Source organism: Lytechinus variegatus, chromosome 4, assembly GCF_018143015.1.
Source record: "Lytechinus variegatus isolate NC3 chromosome 4, Lvar_3.0, whole genome shotgun sequence".
NCBI classification, from domain to species: domain Eukaryota; kingdom Metazoa; phylum Echinodermata; class Echinoidea; order Temnopleuroida; family Toxopneustidae; genus Lytechinus; species Lytechinus variegatus.
Window position 1 is genome coordinate 10,589,487 of NC_054743.1, and position 27,092 is coordinate 10,616,578.

The 27,092-nt window shown below is 35.6% G+C and overlaps 1 protein-coding gene across 3 annotated transcripts; it reads left to right on the plus strand.

Moving 5' to 3' along the window:
• The first annotated feature begins 894 nt into the window (after positions 1–894).
• On the plus strand, positions 895–21,292 carry LOC121413353. 3 transcript variants are annotated; one of them, XM_041606140.1, is made up of 13 exons: positions 895–1,074; positions 5,581–5,632; positions 8,257–8,552; positions 9,226–9,385; positions 10,325–10,490; positions 10,725–10,888; positions 12,256–12,332; positions 13,671–13,771; positions 14,136–14,246; positions 15,627–15,744; positions 16,605–16,751; positions 18,076–18,162; positions 19,950–21,292. In XM_041606140.1, the coding sequence occupies exons 3-13, from the start codon at positions 8,351–8,353 to the stop codon at positions 20,090–20,092; spliced, it is 1,476 nt and encodes a 491-aa protein (XP_041462074.1). In that variant the 5' UTR covers positions 895–1,074; positions 5,581–5,632; positions 8,257–8,350; the 3' UTR covers positions 20,093–21,292. The 3 variants fall into 3 exon arrangements, with proteins under 3 accessions (XP_041462074.1, XP_041462076.1, XP_041462077.1); XM_041606142.1 differs by having other exon boundaries at positions 912–956; XM_041606143.1 differs by lacking the exon at positions 895–1,074 and adding an exon at positions 2,200–2,218.
• Positions 21,293–27,092: the final 5,800 nt, after the last annotated feature.

A 27,092-nucleotide genomic window follows, 5' to 3' on the forward strand; every position in this document is an offset into this window, starting at 1 on the left:
GCGGCAGTAAGGCGAGTTGAAAACAGCCGTAATTATTCATTTTTATTCAAACCACCTATATACAAAAAAGGTTAAAGCGGCTGTTTTTCGACTCGCCGTACGGCCGCCGTATTGACCGAGGTATAAAGTGCAGCATTGTACTTCTTAAATTTGTTTTTTTCAAACTTTTGAAATATATTTTTGTTAAGTAGGCCTATGAAATAGGCCTTTTCTTTATTGCGCCATGAGCATATTTTTATGTTGGATACCGGCGCATTGCAAATGTTCATATTATTATCAATAGGCCTATAATGTAAAATTTGATGAAATTTAGGCCTACTGGATTTTGATAGAGGTTATAAACTCAACGTTGTGATCTCGCATGCATGGGCTAATAATATCAAATTCTTTTTATTGCATATTTCTCGAGACCTAATTTCAATTGGGTGAACTTCAAAGCTCGATGGAAAAAAAATCAAAAACTTAAACCATTACATTTATATATAATCATTAACCCTCTTCGGGTTTTAAAAGACAGCTATGCACTGCTTTTTCACGCAGTGCACCCAATGCCTTTACTAAAAGCCATTTGAAAGGCCCCGGGAAAGGCCTCAGCCAAATGCCAATGAACCCTTGTCGGCCTTTTGCCCCCCCCCCCCCCCCCCGTCCACGAACGATTATATATATAGGCTGTGCCTTTAATTTAATCGATCAATGGACAAATTTGATGACGAATACAAAACATCCGCATTTTGGAGAATGGGGAGGTCACCGTAAAATAGAGTAAAGGAATGATAACAAGCCTGAAGGGCGTGGTCCTTGCGCCACCACCAGCGAGTGCAATTAAGACTGGGGTCAAAGATACAGTGCCGATACAGTGCAGTGGCAGGGCTAGAGCTGCGCTGCTATCGCTAGCGGCGACCGGTCCGGAAACTGGCCACTCGTCAGTCAACTCAAGATTCGCTCATACCGTACCGGTACATCTTTCAATATATTACTGGAATTCTCCGATTGATTTTATCGCCCGCATTATCATAGAGAGGAAACCACGATATTGTACCAATTCTAGTATGATTACTATAAATTTTTCATTTGGTAAGTTTCTTGACAATCTTAAAACTCCTTGTTTTTGGTTATACTATAACAGTTTGTCTTGAGAATGGTAATTTGCGGAGCTGACATGGCAGAGCGATTCGCCCCCGGTAGTTCACGGGAGAGCGACGATGCGATAGTGGTAGAACTCTGCACTCGGTTCAGTGACTGATTCTTGGATTTTCAAGTAGGATTTGGGAAGGATTTCAGGTTGCATCGTTGGCAAAATTTTATCATGATAAATATAGCAGAATAGAGAGATATTGTAATGATATTGGTGATATTGTCTTCAAAATAAATTAAAGATTAAAGATAAACATGATAAATGTTGCAGTAACAGAGCTACCAAGTCTCACGCATTTATGCGTGAGACTCGAGCATTTTGGACTCTTGTTCATCCCCTCAAATCTCCGTCTCACGCAATGATCAGAGCCTATCCCCATATACATTGTACACAATGTCGGTGATCTTACTCAGATTCACAGAAAATCTCACGCATAGCTGGTCTTTGAACTTCACATCTCTGCAGTAAACACTGGTTTCACGAGAAAGTCAGTACTAAAACCAACTAACCAAGGTTAAGTTTTAGTATTGCTACCGGTATATCATTGTGGATCTAGATCTGGTACAGTTACTGTTACATAAACTGAACTTTGAGAAATCTTGAAATCTACGCTGAAAAATGTTCACACTGAAGATCACCGACACAAATAATATAGACGCATGTGGGACAGCTACAGTGTATTATCGCTTTGAATGTCGGCAAGACTCTTGACCCAAATCCCATGCTTATTGCTAATTTCTCAGCAATTACACAACTTCTTCCAGAATCCTTTGGGCTTTTTTTTGGCACATATTTTATATATACAAGCAACATACACTTTGGTGGTCATTTCATTGGATTCTGTACGAACTCATTTTGAAATCATTGCTACAAAGTCTACAACTGGCATCTTTAAGATCGATCTAGAGTAGTGTAGACTAGACTCTAGTACTTGTAACTGTAGTCTTGTAATTGTAGTCTGAGTAACTTTACAATCCAGTGTCATTATCGATTATGAGAGAGAGCATGGATACTAACTGATGTGTAATGTTAGAACGAGGCATCACACACGAGCGATTTATGACATTGGATTCTGAAGTGAAGGTAAGCCTTAGTTGAATCAGCCCGCGGTCCGAGATGTCCCGTGGTCCGAGTTGTCCCGTCCCCCCTTAGTTGTATGGTGCACTCATGGGTATAGACATAAACGCTAAATACTAGATCTATTCCAAACCAATTCTATCATGTTATCTAGATCAAGAGATCACCAGAACTTGTTTGTCAGAAGAGTTTGCATCACGTTGAAATGAATGGATGGGACTGAACTGGTTTCCCTTACCAGGTTTAAGTAAACCAATCACTTGATAAATCACATGATTTACATAATCAGTGAGCTGACTGTAAAACCAATTGCAAAATGAACCAGACCATCTAGGGTCTATGCACAGAGGAACTCGGGTCTAGATCAAAAATAAATTCAGATGATTTTACATGTAGATGAGTTTTTTGTCGCAAGTCAGATAAGGTGCTATGTATTTTAGATAATGTAAATGAAGACAGATGCTTGCTTGAATTTGCATAATTTGAGATTTGCTTTTAGCTACGATATCATCGCAATTGTTTTTTTTTAATTATCTGTAAATCACATTCTTGACATCTGAGGGGATATGTCCCTTGAACTTTCCCCAAAATGTCTTCTTCATTTGAAGTTCATCATTATCCATTCTTAATAATAATGTTGGTACTGGCGGCAGTTACACCAGTTGTCTAGATTCAAAATTAGTATAAAAAAAGTACATTTCATCCCCAGTTCTGTTCTCTGTAATCTGCAAAATCAATATTGACTGTCTTATTTAACAATTCGTTGGGAATTTGTGCAAACTTCCCTTGTGTACTCAAACTCAATTGGTCACCATTCATGAACTTTGTATTAAGTTGAATATCTGTACAAGCTCTCTTTAAGAACATTTTTATTTCCCATTCGGGCAAAGTACCACTGGCGTGAAAGCAATTTCCTGAAAGAGATAGCCACAAATAATTTGTATATTAATAGACATAATTGTGAGATCTTTTGCAAGTTTTTTTTTAAGTCATTGGGATATGTCAGAGTTTTATATTAAAAGGTTTTCTGAAGTACATGTAAAGTATTCACATAGACTGTGTATGGATTTTTTTTCTTTAATTTTTGCTAACTATCACAATGGATCAGATGAGACACATTTTTAGGAAAGTACAGGCATTAAAGACTAAACTCTGAGTCTTCTTTGAGGCAATAGGTTTAACTGCTGTCTCTTTTTACGAAATAAAAGAATCAGCATGTTGACATTATTTCTGATAGTTTTCTTTTTTTTGTACACATACATGTATGTGTAGTTAGTGTAAAAATACAGTAAAATCAAATAAACTCTAAAATAAATGAATGCTATCATTCTGTACCGAACATCCATTCTACAGTCAATGATTTCAACTCAGCTCTTCATGGGCAATATTCTGAACCGAGGTTTATTCTAAGAACTGGGCCCTGTCTTACAAAGAGTTAAAATTGATCCAATATTAAGACGTAATTTTATGGAAATCCATCAGTGTCATAATTTTTTCTACAGGATATTTGCAAAATGCCCTTTGTAAACAAAGGAAAACACACAAAATTGTCTATAAATCAGTGACTTTATAGATATATTTATGCATTCATATCTAGAAATTTGTTTTAACAATCATGCATTTCATACATATATGTTGACTTTGCTGGCTTTCCATAGTTGAGATCGATCGGATTAATCGCAACTTTAGATGGGCCCGTGGTCTACATGTATAAAAGTTGTGGTTTAACTATGGACAGTCAATTGTGACACCAATCTCTGACAGTACAGGTTCAATTTACCACCTTATTTTCTACTGAAATGATTCATAATTCTCTTTACTTTTAGTTATTGGAAAACAGCACAGCGAACCTGAGATACAGGATGTAAACACAATGTTGACATTTTTGGCTTCCTGTGATATTAGCACTGAGAGTAGACCATATTAAATTTGATATTTGTAATTATTTCATAGATGGTACTGGTAGGCCTACAGTTATTATTATAGTAGTGTGTTGAGTTCAAAGAATAAATTGAGTTCAGAGAATAAACTAATTTTTGGTTTATTAAATTTCCATTCATGTGCAACATTGCATACAAAATGCACAGAGTTATTAAAGAGAAAACTAAGAATTAGCTGTGTTTTCCGAAAGTGAAACCTGCTCTGGTGTAGATCATGTCAAGGAAATTATTTGGATTTCTTACGCTACCTAAACATGTATTGCCCTTATACATTTAGTACAATTCCAATAGGGTTTTGTTTTCAGTCAAACTAAAAACCAAACCATTCTCGTAGAGTAGGTTGAAAAAATATTGATTTGTGGCAAGCTTGTGCTGATATAGCACATGGGGTGATGACAGACTTAACCCACACAATAAACATGACTTATGATGTTAAAGGACAGGACAGAGCCATACATGGGCATGAATTTATTTGTCCAGTGAAATAAAGTATAATCTTTCCCCTTTTAAGAACTAGCTGTGATAACATATAATATGCGATTCTCATTCTGTGTTTGGAAAGTGACATTGAACCTTCAGAATTTCAATTTTTCTTGACTTGGGGGTGGGGGGGGGGGGCAATCTTAAGAATCATCAATACATCTACATTGCTTATGCACAATAAAAGTTGCCAGATTTTTAGTTTGCGTGTACATGTATATCCACCATTTTATGGTGAGGATGATGAGGCAAATTTCATCAAGGGACCAAAAGGTCAAATGATTTGAGGCCATGTCACATACAGTGCGTCATTGTTTTGCTTTTTTAAGTTTTGGTTTAACTTGCTCTCATATCACCTACGTGCATATTTCCACAAGTTAATCCTCATAAATCACTCTGCATCAATTGTATGCATGCTCTCATACATTGTAATGCTATACAATCAATTTATTAATCTTATGATTTTTTGTTTCTCTGTTTTCACAGGTTTTCAGTTGAAAAAAAATCATGTTTCACTCTTATATGACTTTGTTGAAACGTTGAACCATTGATCATGAGGTATTTTCACATTTATACCTAGAAGAACATCAAATGCCATCTTGTAGTCAAAAGCTAATTTTTCATGTTTTATTGATTGTAAATCAGGCAAGATTCATGGTTTGTTTCACAAATTAATGCCAAAATTAAAATTCAATTACTTCATTTTTAGTACATTATTTATTGTCAGATTTTAAATGCTCAGCACTTTGCTCAGTGATTTTACGTCTATATAAATATTTTCAGCCCAGAGTACCCCTTTAACTGGAGGAAGTTAGACTTGATTTTGTTTGGTTTTCTGGGCAGCTATTGATGCATCACACCTTACTGTTGTTATGAAATTGCCCAAAGTTTCTGTCTGATTTCATTTCCTCATGTTATCTTGAACATTCTGTGTTTTATTCATTTCAGAGCTGGATGCAATTTTCACTCTCAAGATGAAGATATATTCTGCATGAGTGAGGTAAATATCATTGGAACTTGCTGGTATTAAATCCTATATGTGCTGTACACTTATAGTTTGTATATTGTGCAGTATTGTTCAAACTCTCATTATAGGCTTCAGTTGAGTGACTCTGTCTGAAAGGGTTTTTAAATCCAAAGTAGTGATTGTGGATACCAAATTGCCTTTTCCACTCCTTTATCCTTTAGACCTTGTTAGCTCAAAATCACAGCAGCATTGCATTTTTTTGCACATTTTCTGCTACACTTGTGCTTTCACACCTCCTTTCAAATTGTAGGCCCTTATTTTTTTTCATGGAGGTTTTCAACCAGATCATAATTTGCCCACATGAAATAAAATTACTTGCTGACTTAGGATAGTTTTCAAACCGAGAGATATTTTGGAAGGATGTTGCTTTGATTTTTGAAGTGAGAAGAAAAAAAACCATTTTAGTACTGGTACTGAAGAAAGCAATGTTAATAATAGCAATGATAACAAGAATAGTATTAATGATAATAATCATAAATATGATAAATACAAACAAATATATAAAGCAGGTTCATTAGGATAATTTTGTTCTGATGCATAAATATTTATATAATTTTGACTTCTGTAGTATAGTAATCAGAGGAGAGTTTTGTTGCTGGCTTGTAAATGGGAGAACATTATTAACTGGTTCCATTATTAGCTATGGATGTTTGTCTGAAACTGCAAATTTGTGCAAAATTGACCGTGGGGTGAGTTTATGTATTTTTTTTAATTGGGCAGGTGTGAATGACTTAACTGTTATTATAACAATGAAAGTGACTGCTTGGGGCTTTCAGTGTAGTCTTTGTTTGGCTGAGGGTTTGAGTGTATTTTCAAGTCAGTTGGATTCTGAGTGAGGGTCAGTGTAGAGGTTAACATAATTTGGTGTTATGAAAACAGTACAAGTGTTGTGGAATGCTAGGGAAGCAAGACTATGAGTCAAACATTTCTTATGTTGTACATGCTTGTACAGACATAATTCATCTCACTTGAATTCACTCCACTATTACATGCATTTAGCATAGCAGAATAATACATGTCAAGCATAGAGCAAGATGGCTACAACTTTGGATTTTTTATTCTGCTTATGAAATAAATGCCATTAAAGGAAAACAACTTTGTAGTGATGAGGTGTTTGGCCATTTATTTCTTGTTCAGACTTCAATGATTACATACCTGTATAATTTACAAGGCATTCACGTTTCTGTTATGATAAGTTCACAACTGATAATATCAAATTGCAACATTCAAGTACATACTTCTGTGGATAAGTGTACATGTATTTAGCAACAGAGCATGCCCTTATTAAGTTCAAGATCTTACTACTCTCTTTTCAGTGTTTTCGACAAATGGCTCCATCTTATCTGTCAGAGTTACTTGTAAAATATGAACCTGTTCGAAATCTTAGATCACTTCATAAGGATTTATATAACGTACCGATTGTTAAGACAAAGTTTTATGGTGAACGGGGGTTTGCGCATGCTGCGCCGGAACTCTGGAACAGCATCCCACAAAATTTAAGGCAAGTTGACACAATTGGGCAATTTAAAACTGCATTGAAAACATATTTATTTAACTGAAAAGAATATTAACAAAGCATTACCAGCAGCTTACCCCTCATCTTTCTTTTTCTTCTAAAGCGCATTGAGACCTTTGTAAGGTGTAATGCGCTATACAAAAGCTGTTCTATTATTATTATTATTATTATTGCCCTATGGTCAAATATCAATAGTCAAAATAACATAATATTTTACTAGAGTCAACAAAAGTCTTACATTTCAGATAACGGAGCAATTTTTTTAAGAAGCTAATTACACTTTCCCCATCTAAATTCTTTATAATTGTTCCCTTATCAACAGAACTAAATATAACTTTTCCACCTGGCTCTTGGGTTAAAATTGGAAGTGCTTTCCAGCACAAATTTTCTGAAAACTTGAATTAAAATGTGCTGAATATGTATCAAATGGATAATACAGACTTATTTCAAGCTAGCAAAGTCATTAAACTGTGCATGCATTATTTTGCAAAAGACTCTCAGCATCAATCTTGAGCAAAATTGATTTGTTGTGAAGTGTGCGCTTGCTCTGCATTGGAGCTGCCACTAAGTTGTTCCTGATATTCATAGTGCTATTTTTGTATAGCTTTTCCCAAATAGTTCTTTATGTGACTGTAACAGGGCTCTCACTTCGTCCCTATAAATACACACCTCCTCAACGTGACCAGCTTTAGGTAAAAAATTGTAACTGTTTTACAGTTTATACCTGTAGGTTTTTTTAATAGTTTATTGTTAGGTATCTCCAACTGTTGGTATTCCGGCTAGCAATAATTGACCACCCCCATGTACATGAAGATGTACAGTGTATGCCTTATCTTTATACAGCCATACAAGCTACTACGTATCTGTTCACAAAGTATTTTACAAATTGTGTGATACCCGGAGTCAGTTTGTACGAGTCCATCCCCCCACTACCCTTCAATATTTTTATTTCTTAAGCATTTTGTCATTATGCAATTGATTATCATATATTCTTGTACTTGTTTTGTAAAATATTCTGCAATTCAGCCTTTGGCTGCGAATGAATTTTCAATAATAAACCTTACCATTACCTCAATTACAGCCTAACAGAGTAAAAGCCTGTCTATCTTGAGGACACAACACACACAACACCCAAACCAGCTAATACCTCCCAGACAGTCCCTGCGGCAGCAGCGATGGGGGGAGGTACCAGCAAGAACAAGACCCAGGATGATCAAGCAGGACTGAACCTAAGCAAGGATGAGAGACGCTTCCTACAGAGATGTCTTTACAGCCTCCCGTTCCCTCCAGGAACCATCAACGCTGAGATGGTAGCTGCTGCTGCTAGAATGGTGGAGAGATTAGAGTATCATGATCCTATCAATATCTTGACAAAAGGTAAACAGACTGTGTGGAAAATGGGCTTGGTGGGTCTTGACAGACTATTCCCCAGGGAGTGGAGAAAGTATGTGGGTACCATGATCTTATCAATATCTTGACTAAAGGTAAACAGACGGAGTAGAATTTAGGCTTGGTAGGTCTTTGGGGTTCATTTTCATTTGGTCCAATGCCAATTCGTAAAATCACCAACTTGTTTTATACTTTCATTTGGTCTACCTTGAGTTCGTCCAATATCCACATTGTCTAATTGCCATTTCGTCCACTCACCATTTCGTATAATAACCAGTTGGTCTCCTTTGATAAACTGTCGGTCACTTGGATAAACTACTTATTTCTTATCAAACAGATCAGACAAAGTTTAAGTTAGATTTTGATAATGAAAACAGTAGACACAGAATCACCACACCTTATAGTAGAGAGAGAGAGTTTGAAAGACAGTACTGTAGACCAATCAGAACATGTCTAGATCCCTCATACCCATGATAATCGCTTCACTATTAACTGCATATTGAACTTTTTCAACTTTTTTTTAATGCCGGCACCTTGTTTTACTATGCTCCCTTTTAAACTAAAAAGATCCCAATTATGCAACAAGTCATGTACATGTGATAAAGTACAAAATTTCCCCACTCACTATTTTACATGTACGTTGTTGCTATTAATTTTTCAGGTGGTCGAGCCAAGGGTATCTACATCCTGGTCAAAGGTCAAGTCAAGGTCCTATCAGTCAGCAATGAACCTGTAGCCATTCTCTCTCCTGGTGAGTTCTTTGGAGAGATCTCGACCCTCTTCTATGTTCCTGTCACTGCGACTGCTCAATCATCAGCTCAGTAAGTAGTAAAACCACTATTATGGGAGATGGAGGTTTGAAGGGAATGATGAAAGTCGACATAATTGCTGACAACAGAACAGACCTGCCAACCAGTACGTTTTAGGCGTATTTAGTACGTTTTTGCAACAAAATGCAGCAGTACATTTTTCTTCAAAAAATATGTTTTTTGGAAAAAAATGTACACAAATATGGTTATTAGATCAATATGATTTCAGGTAACTTGTTTTTTTCAATCATTTTGTTAAAACCAGGGTGAGGTATACACATGTTTCAATGTTTTTTTTTTTTTTCATCTGCAAGAGCCGTGCGCATTTTAGCTTGCATGCAGCTGGAGCGCCGTAATGAGCGAGTGCGCCAAGCATTTTCTTGGGGAAAAATACAGTTTTTCATTCCCAGAGGTTGGCAGGTCTGAAAGAACATGTGGCTGGCTTTACCTGTATTCCAAGAAAGTTTTGTATAATATATTGTATTTCATAATTTGATTATCTACAGTGTATTACATTTTCAATCATTAAGAGTGGAAAAATTCAGAGTTATGTCTTGCCTAGCTAACACCTCCCAGGAAGTTTCCTTGTCCTAGAGATTATTAAAAACGAGCAAGGCAGAGCGATATGATACAATGCACAAAATATCATTGACCTAGTGACTATTTTATCTTTTCTAGTTTCTTATGATCTTTTTAAAAATATTGTGTCTTCTTGTTATTTCTCATATTTTGAAAGGGGTTGAAAGAAATCAAGTTCCAAAGGGTAATGAGATGTGGTAAAATGTCATATGCTTTTATACAGGCAATAAAAGGTTGAGTTGAGTTCAGATTTTATGGTTTTTAGAAGTATGTGATATTTCTGTTGCTAAAATGACACGCCCTTCTAATTGTCAACCTTTAAGTGATCACTCGTGATAGCTACTACAGTATGTTTCCCCTCCTTGTTATCAGAGCTCAGTTCCTCTTACTGAAAGAAGAGAACCTTCGGAAGGCAACCGGTGAGGTGGTATCAACAGACCTGATGGACTACTACGTCAGACAACGTTACTTTGATACCAGCGGAAAGCTAGACCAGGCACAACTCATGAACAGGATCTGTCTAACCACGCTGGAAAGGGTAACAATTATATATGATTATATTGATTTAACCATATTGATTATATTGATTTAAATTTGACATGCATGTTAATTTATATTTGAATCACTCATTGAATACGTATATCTTTATTTAATGTTGAATTTTGTTCATGCTTTTTTCAAATTGAATTGATTTATCTTGTAATTATTTGTATTATGTTGAAGAATGAAAAATAAATTGAATATGTTATTGACTTATTTTTCCTTCTTTCAGATACCACTCTTTAGCAAATGGAAGGGTGATGCATGTTCATCACTAGTCAAACAATGCAAGGATGATATTGGTATACAGTATCCAGTCTTACTCATCCCAGATATGACAATGATGGTCATGGAGGAAGATAAATCAGAAGAGATTGTCATCGTCACAAGAGGAAAGTAAGTCACAATCTTATTTGAAAAATGTAAATTTGAAAAAAATAGTAAATTTCAGTCATATTTGGATTATATTTGGAGTGCATTCTCTGGGCCTATGATGGATGCTCCAAGGTTTCTGAAGTCCGCCGCACACTTTGCGATTGGTCTGCAAACCGACTTTGGAATAAAACATAGTAGACTTTGATGCTAATATTGAGACTTACTTGAAATTTCTTACTGTGTAATGTTCTAAATCATCGTACAAATACCTATGTTTAAATCTGTGACTATGCTATCATCCTTATTTAAATAAAAGCGAATTTAATGTCTAGTCGAAATGGCGTCATAGCAATGGTACGATGGGCTATGATATGATATCAATTTGACTTTTACTGTATATTAAAGGCTTGCAAGCATCAAAAATTTCATATTAGTATTCTTATTTTGAACCTCAAGTTAATTTTCATTAACATTTTCAGAAAATGAGCAAAGTGCGATTTGCTCCAAAATCGGATCACGGACCAGTCGTAAAGTGTGCGATAGCCTTTAGGTTCCTATAATTTTCAACCATCGTGTCAGATGTGTTTTGTGTTTGAATTTGGCACTTACTGTAATTGTAGATTCCCTTCTATGATTTTAGACCACAAAATCATTTAGGCATGGCAGATTAAAAACCATGAATATCATTAGAAGAAACTAATGTGTGAATCTGAATATACTCTTATGTAGAGATGAGTGAAAAATATTTAACAAAGAATAAAAAAAGAATTGCTGATGATCTTATCATGGAATAAATACTGTTGTGGTATCATTAATCAATTTTTCTGTGCAACGTTGCTTACGCATAAAGATTTCAAACTCTTCTTGCTCATTAACTTGTATAATAATAATAATAGGCATTTATGTAGGTAGATGTAATTGAAATGTAGTTATCCATATGTCTGTGAATAAAACAACTGGGTATACCGTAGTAGATTCCTTTCTTCTGGGACACTCTGTAGAATTTCTTGCTTGAATTACTTCACAGTAACAGTTATAATCCCCTTCAGGAATTGGAAGACTATTGATACCTATTCAACTCCAGAGTTTAATATTGATGCCTAATTGAGTCTTATATCATACAGTGTGTCCCAACAAAAATACGAAACTGAATTATTGAGGATTTCTCATTCTCTAATCACAAGTAAATGATACAAGAACCTATCATTGTCTCATTGAGTTATACCAGATGGAAAAGCAGACTCTTACAATGTAATTTTACAAAAGTTGGTCAGTCTATTTCATTAGTGATGTAGATAATCAAATTATGATAGATCATCAACAATTGTCTGGGTTGTTTTTCTGGGACACACTGTATAAGAATTTGATTGGCATATTTTATTTGACAGAGTGGAGGTCAGAAGAGAAAAAGAATCCATCACAGTCATTGATGTTGAAAGGTGGCCATTTTGGATTGGAGAAGAAGGTAACCATAAACAATTATCCTAATTCACTTCAATTCAGCCATCCCATTGTTTCCCTTTCTCTTCAACAAGTAAGTGTCAATCATGCATATACAGTGTACCTAAATATGATAATTCTGAATTTGCTTCTTTACAAATTGATCACATAACTTTCTGTTAATCAGACATTAGTTAAAGTTGAAATTTATTTACTTATTTATTAGAACATATTTAATCAGGTACAAAAGATCAGTATAAAACTGTTTTTCATCGATGACCTGATGAAAACATAAAGAACAACATAAATCATCAAATCATACATGAAAATAAAGTCAAAATCTAAATCAAAGATAACAATACTTAGTAACATAAATAAATATTGTTACTTAAATGAATCAAACTAAGGTATTTTAAATTATTAAAAGGGAACAGTAACTATAAAAATTTTAAAACTACTAATTGTATAATTCATTCGCTGATAAAAAAATTATGTGAATGTAATTGAAATTATACAGTCTTGTACTACCACACTGGTTGATACTCAAGACCAACTCTCAATGCTATAATTCAACTGGTACTTATTTCCCTTCTGACAAAGAATATGATTTATGAAAAATTACAATTTTTTATTTAAGGCTAAATGATAGTAGTTGCAGTAAAACACTGATTTCGTGAGAAAGTCTGTAAAACCAAGGTTAAGTATGACTATATCATCGTGGATCTAGATCTGGTACGGTTACATAAACTGAATTATGTGAAATCATAAAATCTAGGCTGAAATACGATCACACTGAAGATCCCCGACACAGATAGGCACACGTGGGACAGTGTATTATTATTGCAGGAATAAAGACCCAACGGAAGTGACCGAATCCGCGCTTATTTTGTTTATTTCTCAGCAATTACACAATTTCTTCCAGAGTCCTTTGGTCCATATTTTTTATTCATACAAACAGACACTTGTGTGGTCATTCTATTAGATTCTGTAAAAAGTCATTTTGAGGTCGTAACCAAAACTGGAATTTATCTTAAAGCCCTGAAATCTTGTTAGTTTTCATTCCCTTGAACTGGTCATAAAGAAAGTCTAGGATGACAACCCTGGTTTAAGAGTTGTCCTTTTAATGACATGGATTATTGCTTTGCTTTTGATTGGATCGCATTACTGTAGTCGATTCATCCAAATATATTGATGAGCTGATACCTCTATCTCTTTGTCAAGTTTATTTTTTTCCAATTTCTGCAGGCATCTGTTTGAATCTTCAACTGAAATATATGTCCAAGTACAATCTACATTTTTAAACAATTTTGCTGCACGTATTGACCTTTTTTTCACTTTTTTTTATTCTGTTGTCCACTCGTAGGTCTCTTCGCCAATATTGACAACACATGCTCTGTCCGTGCTGTAGGACCTTGCCAAGCCATCAGGATTAAGAAATCTACTATTCAAAATATCACTAATAAAGTGAGTTTTTAACTGTAGTTCTGACAATTTTTATGATTACTAGTTATATATGTAAATGAGCCATGTTCAAATTTCATCAGCAATGTAAAAGTATGCTTGCTATTGTATAACCCCCAAAATGAAAATTTTAATGAAAATATAGTTTCAAAATGTTTTGTGAAATCATGAAATCTTAGCTGAAAAGCAGTCACACTGAAGATCGCCAATACAGAGCTTATGTGGGACAGTGTATTATTATTGGTTAGAAAAAGACCCATTGTCTTGTTTTGCTGATTTCTCAGCAATTGCCTCGATTTCTTCCATAACCCTTGGTATCAGGGTTGATTGGTCATAAATGTGATTTTATTGTTGTCTTTGTATAAAGTTCAAGGTCGAAGCAGGACATGACTTTGAGAAGCGAGCCAAGGTTTGGGAAACAAGAACAAACCAACACAATCGGTTATCTGACAGAATGAAAGCTGAAATACTCCTACCTGTAAGTATCTTTATACACTCTTCATTTCTATCGATGTACAGCTCTATCTATCCCATCAATGTCATATAGCTAGTAGAAAGCTTCACGTATAGAATAAATTGCAGAGATACCAACTCTCTTGATTCCATTGGAAGGCCCCTGAAAAAGACCAGAGTCCTGCCCTTACTATTATCAACTCTAATCTGCCAAAATAAGTCTCAGATTGCATCAGAGAGCATCTACATGTAGCATCCCCGGCCAGCAGAGTCAAGCGCTCCTGGCACATAGTCTGTTGTTAGTTTCAAATCATCCCTAATCCGTATTTCCAACAGTTGGCTTCTCTGAAATTGTAACTTAAAGTGTTCTTTAAGTGGATATTGTGGCGTGCATCTATAATCTAAGCTGCGTTGGGGAAGTTATGAATTGATGATTTAAACCATTGGGGGTGTTTCACCAAAGTAAATTTTGACTAATGGGGCATTGCAAGAAATTTGCAATCAATTGCAAGTCCATTTTCAGTGCCTAAATTAATCATATCTCTTGTAATCAATTGTAAACTTGTGATTGATTGCTTATCTGCTTCTTGAAACAAGGAGCGTAATCTGATTTGCTAATGCTTCATTGATCTATGCATTGTAAAATTGCTACAGAATATTTGCAACACCCCCTTGGAGTCATACTCAATGTGCACATAATCAGAGCTGCGAAGTAGTACTGATTTTCAGTATTTAGTACTGAAAAGTGAGAAGAATACTGAGTTTCATGTAAAATACTGATTTCTAAAGTTCAGTTGTATGTTTGGTCCTATGGTATTTTTTAAAAATACTGATTTCCTCACCGAAATACTGATTTTCAGCTTCAAAAATACTGAAATGTTCCTTTTCAGGTTGGCAGCTCTGCATAATGTGTAACGCACAATCTTATTGATTAATATGCAATAGCACACGTGTTCTTAGCATGATTATACCACTGGGAATTTCAATGGGACTTGTAAGTCACACACTCACACTTAAATCTTTGTGACATTTCCTCATGGTCACGTCTTGCGGATGGTAAATAATCATATATCTGATTGATAAGACGTCTGTAAAAACTCAATCTAACACAATCGTGTTCATGATTTTGTATTACATTAGGATGCATCCGATGAATGTAAATCTGATCAACAAGTCTCTGTGATGTATGGTACATGCAAATGGAAATTTAAATGCTCCTTTGAATGAATTATGGAATATTTCCTCTGAATCTATATCTTTTACTTCATTTTAATAGATTTATTGCATTCATTTCTTTTGCCAGTTTTGACTTTTTTTTCATTTTTTTAGAGAAATACTTATTTGTGGAAGAATTAAGTGAAATGAATTTAATCATGCTTATTTTCTTCATCTCAACTCTTTGTAGGTGCTCATCAATACCTTATCAAGATCAGAGATGTTTTCAAGGGCTTCACTGGTTTTTGTCTATAATCTGGCCATGTTTTTCAGCGCTGAAGCATATGATGATAAAGCTGTTATCATTAGTAAGTTGCCTCACTCCCCACTTTTTTCAAAAACTTTGTACAAAAACATAAAAATGACCGTAAGATTGATTTTTTGCTTGGTCAGCCCCCTCCCCACATTTGGCTCAGCCCCCCCCCCCCCCACTTTGAAAACTGTTCCACGGCCCCTGCCACCAACCTTGTGGTAGGAGAATGAGATGCTCTACTTGTGTTCTTTAATGATGAAATTACATTGGGCACCCATCATCATCATCATTAGCATTATAATCATTATTATCATTGTCATCACCTTCATCATTATCACTACCCATCATCACCACCATCACCATCATCATCATCACCACCACCACCATCATCATCATCACCTTTGTCATAATCATCGTCATCAGTTTAAAGCTACTGAAATCATTCAATTTGATTGGTAGATAGTATATTTGTTTAAGATAAATTGTCTTTATGAAACGAGTCAGGAGCCAGGGATCAACCTAACTGAAAATGAAACCATGTCATAATCATGGACATACAAGTAAACATATATACTCACATAATGAATAATGGTGCATTGTTGTAGGACATATTAATTCTTATCTCATTCATGTCGGTAGAATTGTTTATTTATTTTGTTATTTACTTACTGATGTACTTACCTTACTTATTTACTTTACTTACTTGCCTTACAGGTACTTTACTTACTTATTTATTTACTAGTTTATTTATCAGTCTTCTTTTAGTAGGATGGCTCCATCAGTAATTGGTATACTGTTATCCTTGGAGACCCTACAACAAAAATACACACAAAACAAACGTGAAAATTGAATATGTGCAGTTAAGACAAACATTGGTCATACAAGTTTCCTTATTTTACTGAAACCTTTTTTCAGATGGTTCTGGGAACCCAGCCAAGATGAAGAAGGCTCTCCAAGCCAAGAAAGCTGAGCAGATAAACAAACAGAATCAGAAGAATGCCATCCAAGGATCATCAGCATATAAATCTATTCAGGGAACCACTGCTTCAAATTTCATCTCAGGTAATAATTACATGTATATGCATCATAATAATAATAATAATATAGGGTATTTATATTGCACACATATCCACCTTGTTAGGTGCTCAAGGCGCTCCTATATTACCCGGCTAAGCTAGGCGTTCATAGCGCACACAGCTTCTTGAGGAATTACTTCCTACCGGTACCCATTTACCTCACCTGGGTCGAGTGCAGCACATTGTGGATCAGTTTCTTGCTGAAGGAAATTACGCCATGGCTGGGATTTGAACTCACGACCCTCTGTTTCAAAGTCAGAAGACTAATCCACTGGGCCACAACGCTCTACATGCGTTGTGCATCATGATAATAATCTGAACAGGTGATCCATGACATCTGACACCACAAGCAGGGGATACTACCCCGAGCCGTAAATAGTACCAAAACTTTACGAATCGATGGGCGGTAGGCCTGGGAGTAAACATCGATTGAACGAATGGCTCACTGCCGGTTGCTAATCGATTAGCAAAATTTACACTGTTCGAATTTTCGGCAGATCTCAATTAGACACTTCGGATAACTTGAATGCTCAAGTAATTACAAAGTGACAAGATAACAATTATTTTTAGATACCTGATACACTTTTTAAAATGAGTTCACATTTAAACACCATCCTGAAAGAGGTCCGAAGATTTTAATCCCACCCGGCCTTGGCCTTGATACACAATGTACGTTGTATGCATATGTGTATATAACTCTATGGTTGCATAATGGGCGGGGCTTAAATTGATCAGCTGTACATAAAGTTGGTATTTGATAGCAATGCCTATACATGCAGATCAATCACCATGTTTTGTACTTTTATTAGGATTGATTTATTTGGATGATATGTCTCACCATGTCTAAACACAATGGCCGGTTCTCTGAAGTCGGGTTTAACTTAAACTCAGGTTTAAAGTTGTGGTTTAAGGATGGATAGCCAATTGTTACATAAATCACTAACAGTAGAGATAACATATTTCAGCTTATTTGGCTCTCAAATCATTCATAATTGTCTAGGAAGTATAAATAGATGATTGTCTTCACCATCAATGAATCGGGAAAGAGTACAGTAAATACAAGAAACATACAACATGATAAAAATGTTGACACTTTCGGCTTCCCATAATTTTAGCAGAGTTAGTTTATGGTCTAAGTTAAACCTGACTTCAGAATACGGGCCTATGAAAAAAAAACACTGCTAAGCTTTGTTTCACTGATACCATGTTTCACTGATATTATGTTTTCTTTTGAATTGGTAAATTATTTGGCCTCTCACTTGAAGGTTATCTAAAGTGAAAAATCATTTTGACGGTCTTGTCTTTTGCAGAGAATGATGTGTTCCTGATGCCACTAAAAGGAGAAATGTTTATTCCTGGTGTGGACAATTTCACCTTTGAGGAAAAGAGTATTATTTGTAAGTACATCCCACCTGTTTATTTGTGCAATACACCACATGGCTTGTCTGTGTATAGCCCTGCCACTGTGTGCTTTACCCCAAATTATGGTGATATGTAACATAGCATTAAATACAAAGTTTAAGTGCTGCATATTATTTGCCTGGCTTTAGCTCGGCTACTCTTTTCGGGCATGAAAGCATTCAAGGAATTTCTTCTGATCGGATACCCATTTACTACACCTGTGTGGTAAAACAGATAAATGCCTTGCCAAAGGATGGAGGTGCTGCAGTGGGTTTTGAACCCTGGACCTTGTGGTTCAAAGTCCCAACACATATCCGATGTGCCACGGCACCTTTTCCCCAATACATACAAAAAAAGATAAAGAAAAATGATATTAGAAAATTGAAGGGGTATTGAATATTTTTCACAATCTTTTTTGTAAGACAGAATATAAACAGACACACAAGCTGAATTGCATTTACATCGTTACAGTGACCACAACTTTCAGCAATATCAAATATGTATTAGTGTTATCACCACCACCATCATCATCATCACCATCGGCCAGCATCATCATCACCATCATCACCACCACCACCATCATCACCATCATCATTATCATCATCATCATTTTATCATCATCATCAATCATCACTATCATTATCATCATCACTATCATCATCACTATCATTACCATCATTGTCATCATCATCACCACCACCATCAATCATCACTATCATCATTGTCATCATCATCATCACCACCACCACCATCAATCATCACTATCATCATTGTCATCATCATCACCACCACCACCATCAATCATCACTATCATCATTGTCATCATCATCATCACCACCACCACCATCAATCATCACTATCATCATTGTCATCATCACCACCATCAATCATCACTATCATCTTTGTCATCATCATCACCACCACCACCACCATCAATCATCACTATCATCATTGTCATCATCACCACCATCAATCATCACTATCATCTTTGTCATCATCATCATCACCACCACCATCAATCATCACTATCATCATTGTCATCATCATCATCACCACCACCATCAATCATCACTATCATCTTTGTCATCATCATTATCACCACCACCATCAATCATCACTATCATCATTGTCATCATCATCATCACCACCACCACCATCAATCATCACTATCATCATTGTCATCATCATCACCACCACCATCAATCATCACTATCATCATTGTCATCATCATCATCACCACCACCACCATCAATCATCACTATCATCATTGTCATCATCATCATCACCACCACCACCATCAATCATCACTATCATCTTTGTCATCATCATTATCACCACCACCATCAATCATCACTATCATCATTGTCATCATCATCATCACCACCACCACCATCAATCATCACTATCATCATTGTCATCACCACCACCACCATCAATCATCACTATCATCATTGTCATCATCATCACCACCACCATCAATCATCACTATCATCATTGTCATCATCATCATCACCACCACCACCATCAATCATCACTATCATCATTGTCATCACCACCATCAATCATCACTATCATCTTTGTCATCATCATCATCACCACCACCATCAATCATCACTATCATCATTGTCATCATTATCACCACCACCATCAATCATCACTATCATCATTGTCATCATCATCATCACCACCACCATCAATCATCACTATCATCTTTGTCATCATCATCACCACCAGCATGCTTTTTTTCATATTTAATGTATTCCTTGATATTTTGTCTTGATAGATCTTCCTGAAGCACAACTCAAAGAAATCAAACTCACTGCACAAGGAGATACGCTAGTTCTTACCATAGAGGGCAGCAGACTACTCAGCTTATGCAACTCATATCCTGACATACAGGTCAACATACCCAGGCCTGTTTTATGATTATAGACTTCTCTTTTTATAATTTGAATCAGCGAAATATATTCATTGATAATAATAGCTGGATTTATAAAGCACTTTCTGCCTGAGGATACAAAGTGCTGCAATTATAACCCCAGCTTGAGCTCGAGCTACCATTTTTTTTTCGACGACACTCGGAACATTCAAAGAATTGATCCTGCCAGGTTCCCATATACACATATAATTTTGTAAATTGTACATGTGCTTGTATAGTGTATGCTCAAGTTGTGACAAAGTCATATTTTTATACATTTTCTATTAGTGTTTTCTAATTTTTATACAACTATTATTCCTCATGCAAAAGGTCAAGTTTTATTTAATACATTTTAATATGAAATATTTAAATGGAAAAGAAAGGTGTGCTATGAAAGTCTTACAGTGTTACTAATTTCCGTTGTCTTCATTGTAAGATCTTAAGACAAATCTCCAATTAAATAACGGAATTATCCCATAATCATAAACTACAAAACTTATTTCATATATATATGTTGCTTCCTTTACATTGATTCTGAAATATAGTTCAAATATATGATTTCAATGAAATGTATAAAATACGAGTGTGTATTCATAAACTGATATTCTTTACCTGTGTAATAAACATATTTATCTAATAACTCATATTTTCAAGTAATTTTTCTTCTCTGGTAATAATATCTTGATTATCATTATCTATATGAGGTAAAGAATGTATCAATCTATTTTCATAGTTTTTAATAAATTTCTAGTACTGTCTTTCCTCCCATATATATATACATATATATATTTATATATATATATATATATATATATTTTTTTTTTTGGGGGGGGGGGTGCAAAACCAAAGAGAAATGACCATGACTGAATATAGAAGAATGTCTCATTCGTATGATTTATTAACTCTATATTCTCATTGGGGATTCGTTTTCTTTTGAGTTTTTGACTCAAGAATGAGAAGTGGACATGCTGAATGATTGATGTCCTTGAAGAATGTCTTCAGATAAGCACATGTACATGGATGCTTTTTATACGTCACAAACTCACATTATCAAAACAAAAATAAGATTCATGAATTAGGGCAGAGTCATTTTTTTCATGCATTTTAATAAGAAATGAGAAAGAATTAATAAGGGTGTGGTTTTGGTGCCTTCAACCATACTAGGTAGTATAATGGGCTTTTGGGGGATGATAAGAATTTTTATTTTTTGTGGCATAGAATTGCCTGTAGTGTCTGAAAATTACCATTTATCGGGGTATTTTAGCATGAGAGCTTACATAAAACAAACTGAATACATGTATGTGTGTTGTGAATTATCTCACATTTTATTTGGGTGATAATTGAATACTGTGAGATATACGTATGAATAAGATTTTAATAAATTATTTTTCTACCGTGGATATGTACATTATGAGCCTAGATGACAAAGATACACTGATCAGTGTTCACAAAATCACAGTAAAGAACAGGTTTGAGGAGACTTTGGAGAACCCTTTGAGATGTTCATTTTATATACATTACAAGGTACACGTATTGCGAACCTGTCTTAATTGGGAATTTCTTAATTTCTATGTTGGCATATATTTTACTTCCAGAAAGGAAATGAAGGATGGTTTAATTGCATTTTTCAGAATATTATAAATTGTGTTATTCAAATATTGAACAAGGGTATGAAAAAAATAGTTTATTCTCAATATTATTATGAGAAGATGAAATCAATTTTTTTTTACCTTCTTGCAAACTTTACTCAATTTTGAACTCATTGATCATCTCAAACATGTTTAATTAAGATGTTGTTTGAAGGTTTGCATGGTGGCATGTACAATTGCTGATGTGGTTTAAGGTACACCGTGTGGAGTGTTATAGAAACAGTGGATAGAAGAAGAGAAGAAATGGATAGGTGAGAAAGTGGAGATTTGAGAGTAGAGTATTCTTTCTTGAAGACAGTCAACCTGTCCGAAACGTCGAGTCTCTCTACTACTCATCATCTCTACTCGCCGACTCAAGCCAGCATCTCCTCATCAGCTCTACTACTCAAGCTGTTCTCAACTCATCATTCTCTTCTGGTTTAGTCCTTTTCAGGACTACATTCAAGGAAGAATACTCTACTCTCAAATCTCCACTTTCTCGCCTATCCATTTCTTCTCTTCTATCCACTGTTTCTATAACACTCCACATGGTGTATCGTAAACCACATCAGCGAATGTTTAATTAAGCTAATTTTTCTTCAAAATTTCAGTGTGGAAATGAAATCCATCTCAAATCTTTGTATCACTTAAGAGTTGCAAACATAGCAAATGAATATACATGTACAGTACCTACGCAACTTATTTAATTTCTTTTTTAAATATTTATTTCCTTTTTTAATATTCTATTTATGTCAGATGTATTTATTATTCGTCAAGTCGTGTTAATTCATTCCAACTGTATTTTATTCTCATTTGTGAGCAATCTCATTACTATTGTGTGATTCATCTAAACTACATCTTGAAGTCACCTTGTTAGATCAAAGTATTCAGTAGAAAATGCAAGTTCTCTCCAGTTTTATATGCTTGATAAACAATAGCGTATTTTAGCAGCCACTTCACACACGCTTTCTGCAACATTCGTAATCTATTGAAAGTGTCCATCACAATCACAAAGGACAGATTAGAGGTCATTGTCGAAAGTTGGTTGACTGGGACAGCACATCTTGAGATTTGGACTGGACCGGACAAGAAATAGACCGGTTCGTAGTTATTTCATGGACAATTTTGGTCAAATGATATTTCATTTCTTTCATTGAGATAGGCAGATTTCAAAGCAAGATATTATGTAAGGATGCCTTACATAGTGGGATGAAGAAATTGAACAGACCAGGTGACAAGAATAGCACATCAATGAACACTCTATGAAGGTATTTGTTGCATTTCTACTTTGAATGCATATTAGAGGATGTTGTACAATGTACTTGGCAAACTGAAATATACCAGTCATTCGTGGACGCATGTTTTTTTTGTGAGTGTGAATGAAAAACACAATTCAAAAGAATATATGAATAATCAAGACATCGAAGTCGGTGCATATCTCATTAAATTTTAAACCACCATGTCACTTAAGTACAAATGACCTTCCTCTGATCATGCGCATAGTGGAACTACGAACTGGCTTATTGCAAATATGTTGTATGTCCAGAATCTAGGACGTCACTGTTGCTATGATCCACTGATTTCTAACAAATGCTGCTTTGTTATGAAGGGCTTTTGACAAAAGATTCTATGTGTTATAGAAAGCATCCGTGAAGTGATTGCTAAAATGTCCTTGTTTGTACACTGCAAAAACTCCGGTGTATATTTAACACCAGCCCGGAATCTATATATGTCCACACCAGAGAAGTATTGAAACAACACCAGTTTGGAATCAAACCGATGCTGTTTTAATACTAATTGGTGTATTAACACCTATTTGGTGTTAGACCGAAACCAAACTGGTGCTGTTTAACACTTCTCTGGTGTGGACTTATATAGATTCTGGGCTGGTGTTAAATCAACACTGATGTTTTTGCAGTCTGTATTCATACATGTACATTTGTTGTCCATGTGTTTCCTTGATTGTCGGGGAAACTCCCTAAAAATTGGCTGATTTTCAACATCTCCTTGATTCAAATTTTGATTTCTTTATTTTCATTTTTTTCCGGTATTTTTAGCACAAACTTTTCTTCAGGGTAAATTTCCCCTTCAGTACAACAAGTCCATGTACTCAAATATTGTGAGCTCACAAAAGAATACCAAGAACAGAACACATAATGTAAAGTCATCTTTATTTTATTTCTTCATTGTGCACAGATTACTGTATTCAATAAATAGCATATTCAAATGTACATTATATAGCATAACAAAAATGTACTTGTAAACCAAATATTTGTTCATAAGAGTGAGTGGCTGCATACCTGCATTTGTACAGATCTGAAATAGAATATTTTTTCTTTTTCACTGTTTTTCTACTGCTTGCCTTTCCTATTCCAATTTATACATAATAAAATCTATGCAGTACATTGCTTCTTTAAAAACATTTATGCGTTGTTTGCTTCTTTGTCTGTTCAAAAAATATAAACTAATTCTTTCCTAAGTAACATCTTTTACTGGTATTTTATTTAGGTATTCAAACAACACTTTACAAGGCCATGTTGCCTGGGAAATTAAAGTACAATAAATTGTATCCCACTGGCTTTCCAACCCGTCGGATCACACAAAGGTTAGCGATTAATAGTACGCTTGATTTTTACAATTACATACTGTATTCAATGAAATCAATCATATAAAACTGTCCTACATTCATAGCCAAGCTTTGTGTTACGTTTTCAAGATACCAGAGGACACCAATATCAAATTAATTTTACTGGTATCTTATCTGGCAGAAGGGTCTATCTGCACATAGACCCTTTTTCCAGATTAAATTATGGAAAAGATGTGTTCATTTAATCTGGCAAAAGGGTCTATCTGCGCATACATCCTATTGCCAGATCGAAAGGTGAGGGATCGATGTGTAATTAGGCAGAAAGGTCTATCAAAGTCCCAAACCCAAACTAGCCTGCAGCTTGAAGTTTGGGGCTATCCAAGTTTGCCAAAAGTATTTTCTGAGTACTTTCTCCAAAAGTAGTATACTTTGCTCTAAACAAAAAAAATCTCTGTGCCTCCAGGCAATGTAGCAGTGAGAACTACTGGAGATCAAAGGGGAAGCATGTACTTTCAAACAAAAGTACAGACAAATTCAAGGCAGAAATTATCGAGCACATCAATACTTTTAGGCCACAAGTATCTCACTATGTAAAAGAGGGAGCATGCCCCTTTCAGCAGGCATCTCCCGGCTGGACTTTCTGTCAAATATATTCATCAGCATTTTTCGTCTCAACCAGAAAAGGAATGTTCCTATTCCACATACTTTAGAATATTCAAAGAGCAGAACATATCCTTCAACCAGCCTGAAATGGACCTTTGTCAGGTATGCCTACTACACACAAACAAACATGTAAATGATGAAGAACACAATTGCAAAGACTGTAACTGTGAAGAATGCAGAAATTATGCCCCCCCCCCCACAAGGTGCAAGCTGCAAAGGCACGGGATGCCATTCACAGAGACACAGCCCTCATGGATCAAACAGACGTCTTGGTTGTTACTGCTGACATGCAGAAGGCAATATCTATGCCAAAACTTTTAGCCAAGGAGCACTATTTCGCCCGCAAGATTGTCTTGTTAAATAAGACATTCGCTTCACCTTCCAAAAAGGGCCCCAATGTGTTCTCTGGCATGAAGGTGAAGCCGGCAGGATGGTATTTAATATTGCTAGTGCTTACCTGCACTTTGTACGAGCGAATAGAGACAAGGAAGAGATCAAGATCTAAGATCTATGCTGACAACTGTACGGCCCAAAATAAAAACTAGACTCTTCTCAGCAATGACCAGAATTGTGGATGGTCCAAATCATCAGGTCAAGAAGACTGCCATCAAGTACCTCGAACCTGGGCATTCTTTTATGGCAGCAGACAGCATTCATGGCAATATTTCAATGAAATTGAACTCAAAGACCGCTATAAATGATTTCCATGACTACCAGGATGAGATCAAGTCTTCCCGAAAGGGAAATGAGTGCATAGTACTGGACCACACTCACATGTACCACTTTGATGCCGAGTCTAAGAAAAATATGAAGGTCCGATTGCGAGAAGTGAGGGTGGAAGAATTCCTGAGAGGAACTGACAGTCTCTACATAAAATTTTCACATGAAGATCAGGAAGAATACGAAGAGGTATATTTTCTTCGAATCTGCCAGGAAAGAGATCACTAAGTTGATCACAGATGGGGAGAACACGGTGGATTCAGTTCCAAAAATGGCATCAGCCCGTGGCATCTCTGAGGACACGAAGAAGGAGCTAATGCAGCTGGTCACTATCATGCCACCTCACAAACAAACCAACTAACCCAGCAAACCTCACACGAAGGCACGATAGTAGAAAGATCTACCTCAGTCAACACAGCGCAAGCCAGGCTAGGCACGCACAGGGTGAGTGAATCAGGTGTGTTCGGGCTGCGTGGTGCTTCACCCCAGCTTTCCGCATCAAACCAGATGAGCATCAGGATTCACAGGAAAAGGAATGAAATTGGATGAAATTGTACTGAAGGAAATCAATACATACTTACAACTTAAGCCGCAATATACACAATCCTCAAAATGAAGAAGTAATGTCCCAAAACTAATGGAGGGATTTTTTTCCGGTGTGCATTAAAAGTCGTTTGTACAGGAAGCAATGGAGGATCGATATAGCCTTTGGACAAGGCAACGAGATAAATTGATTTTTATCTTCGTGCTAGCAGAAAACAACAACAAAAGGAAAATAATAGCACCAGATTAATCCCTAAATTACAAAAACATAGATGATAAAAAGAAACCAAAATTATGAGTCAGGACTGACCTTACCTAAACAAACTGGGTTCAAGATACGTTCTCCTTAAAATTACGAAAATTCGATGGAATCGTACAATAGAGAATCAATTTTCGGATTTTGCACGAATCGCCATCTTGAAGTAAATGAAAAAACATATATGCGCATGCGCAACATGAATATTTATAAGATGTCGTCACTGTTAAGGTTTAATGAATATGCATTACAAGAAAAGATAAGAAAACTTCGGGCGAATTACGAACTTGCATATCAAATAAATCGCGATTTAGGTATTTCAGTGATGGATATCATTCTTGCTTGCATTTAACATAGAAAAAAAAATACACTATTTAAAGAAGAATTAATTTCATCAAAATTATATTTATCTCAATCTATATATGGACAAACATGACTGCGTTTACAAAATACATTTTTTTTAAAATTAGAGATGTAATAAGTTAGAATCTAGGTCAATATTGAGTCGACATCGACGTCAGAGACGTAGATCGCGTTGCAAATATGGAGGAAATTGAAGAAGAATTCAGAATAAAACTAAAGGTGCCCCAAAAAAGGGCACTGGAAGAGGC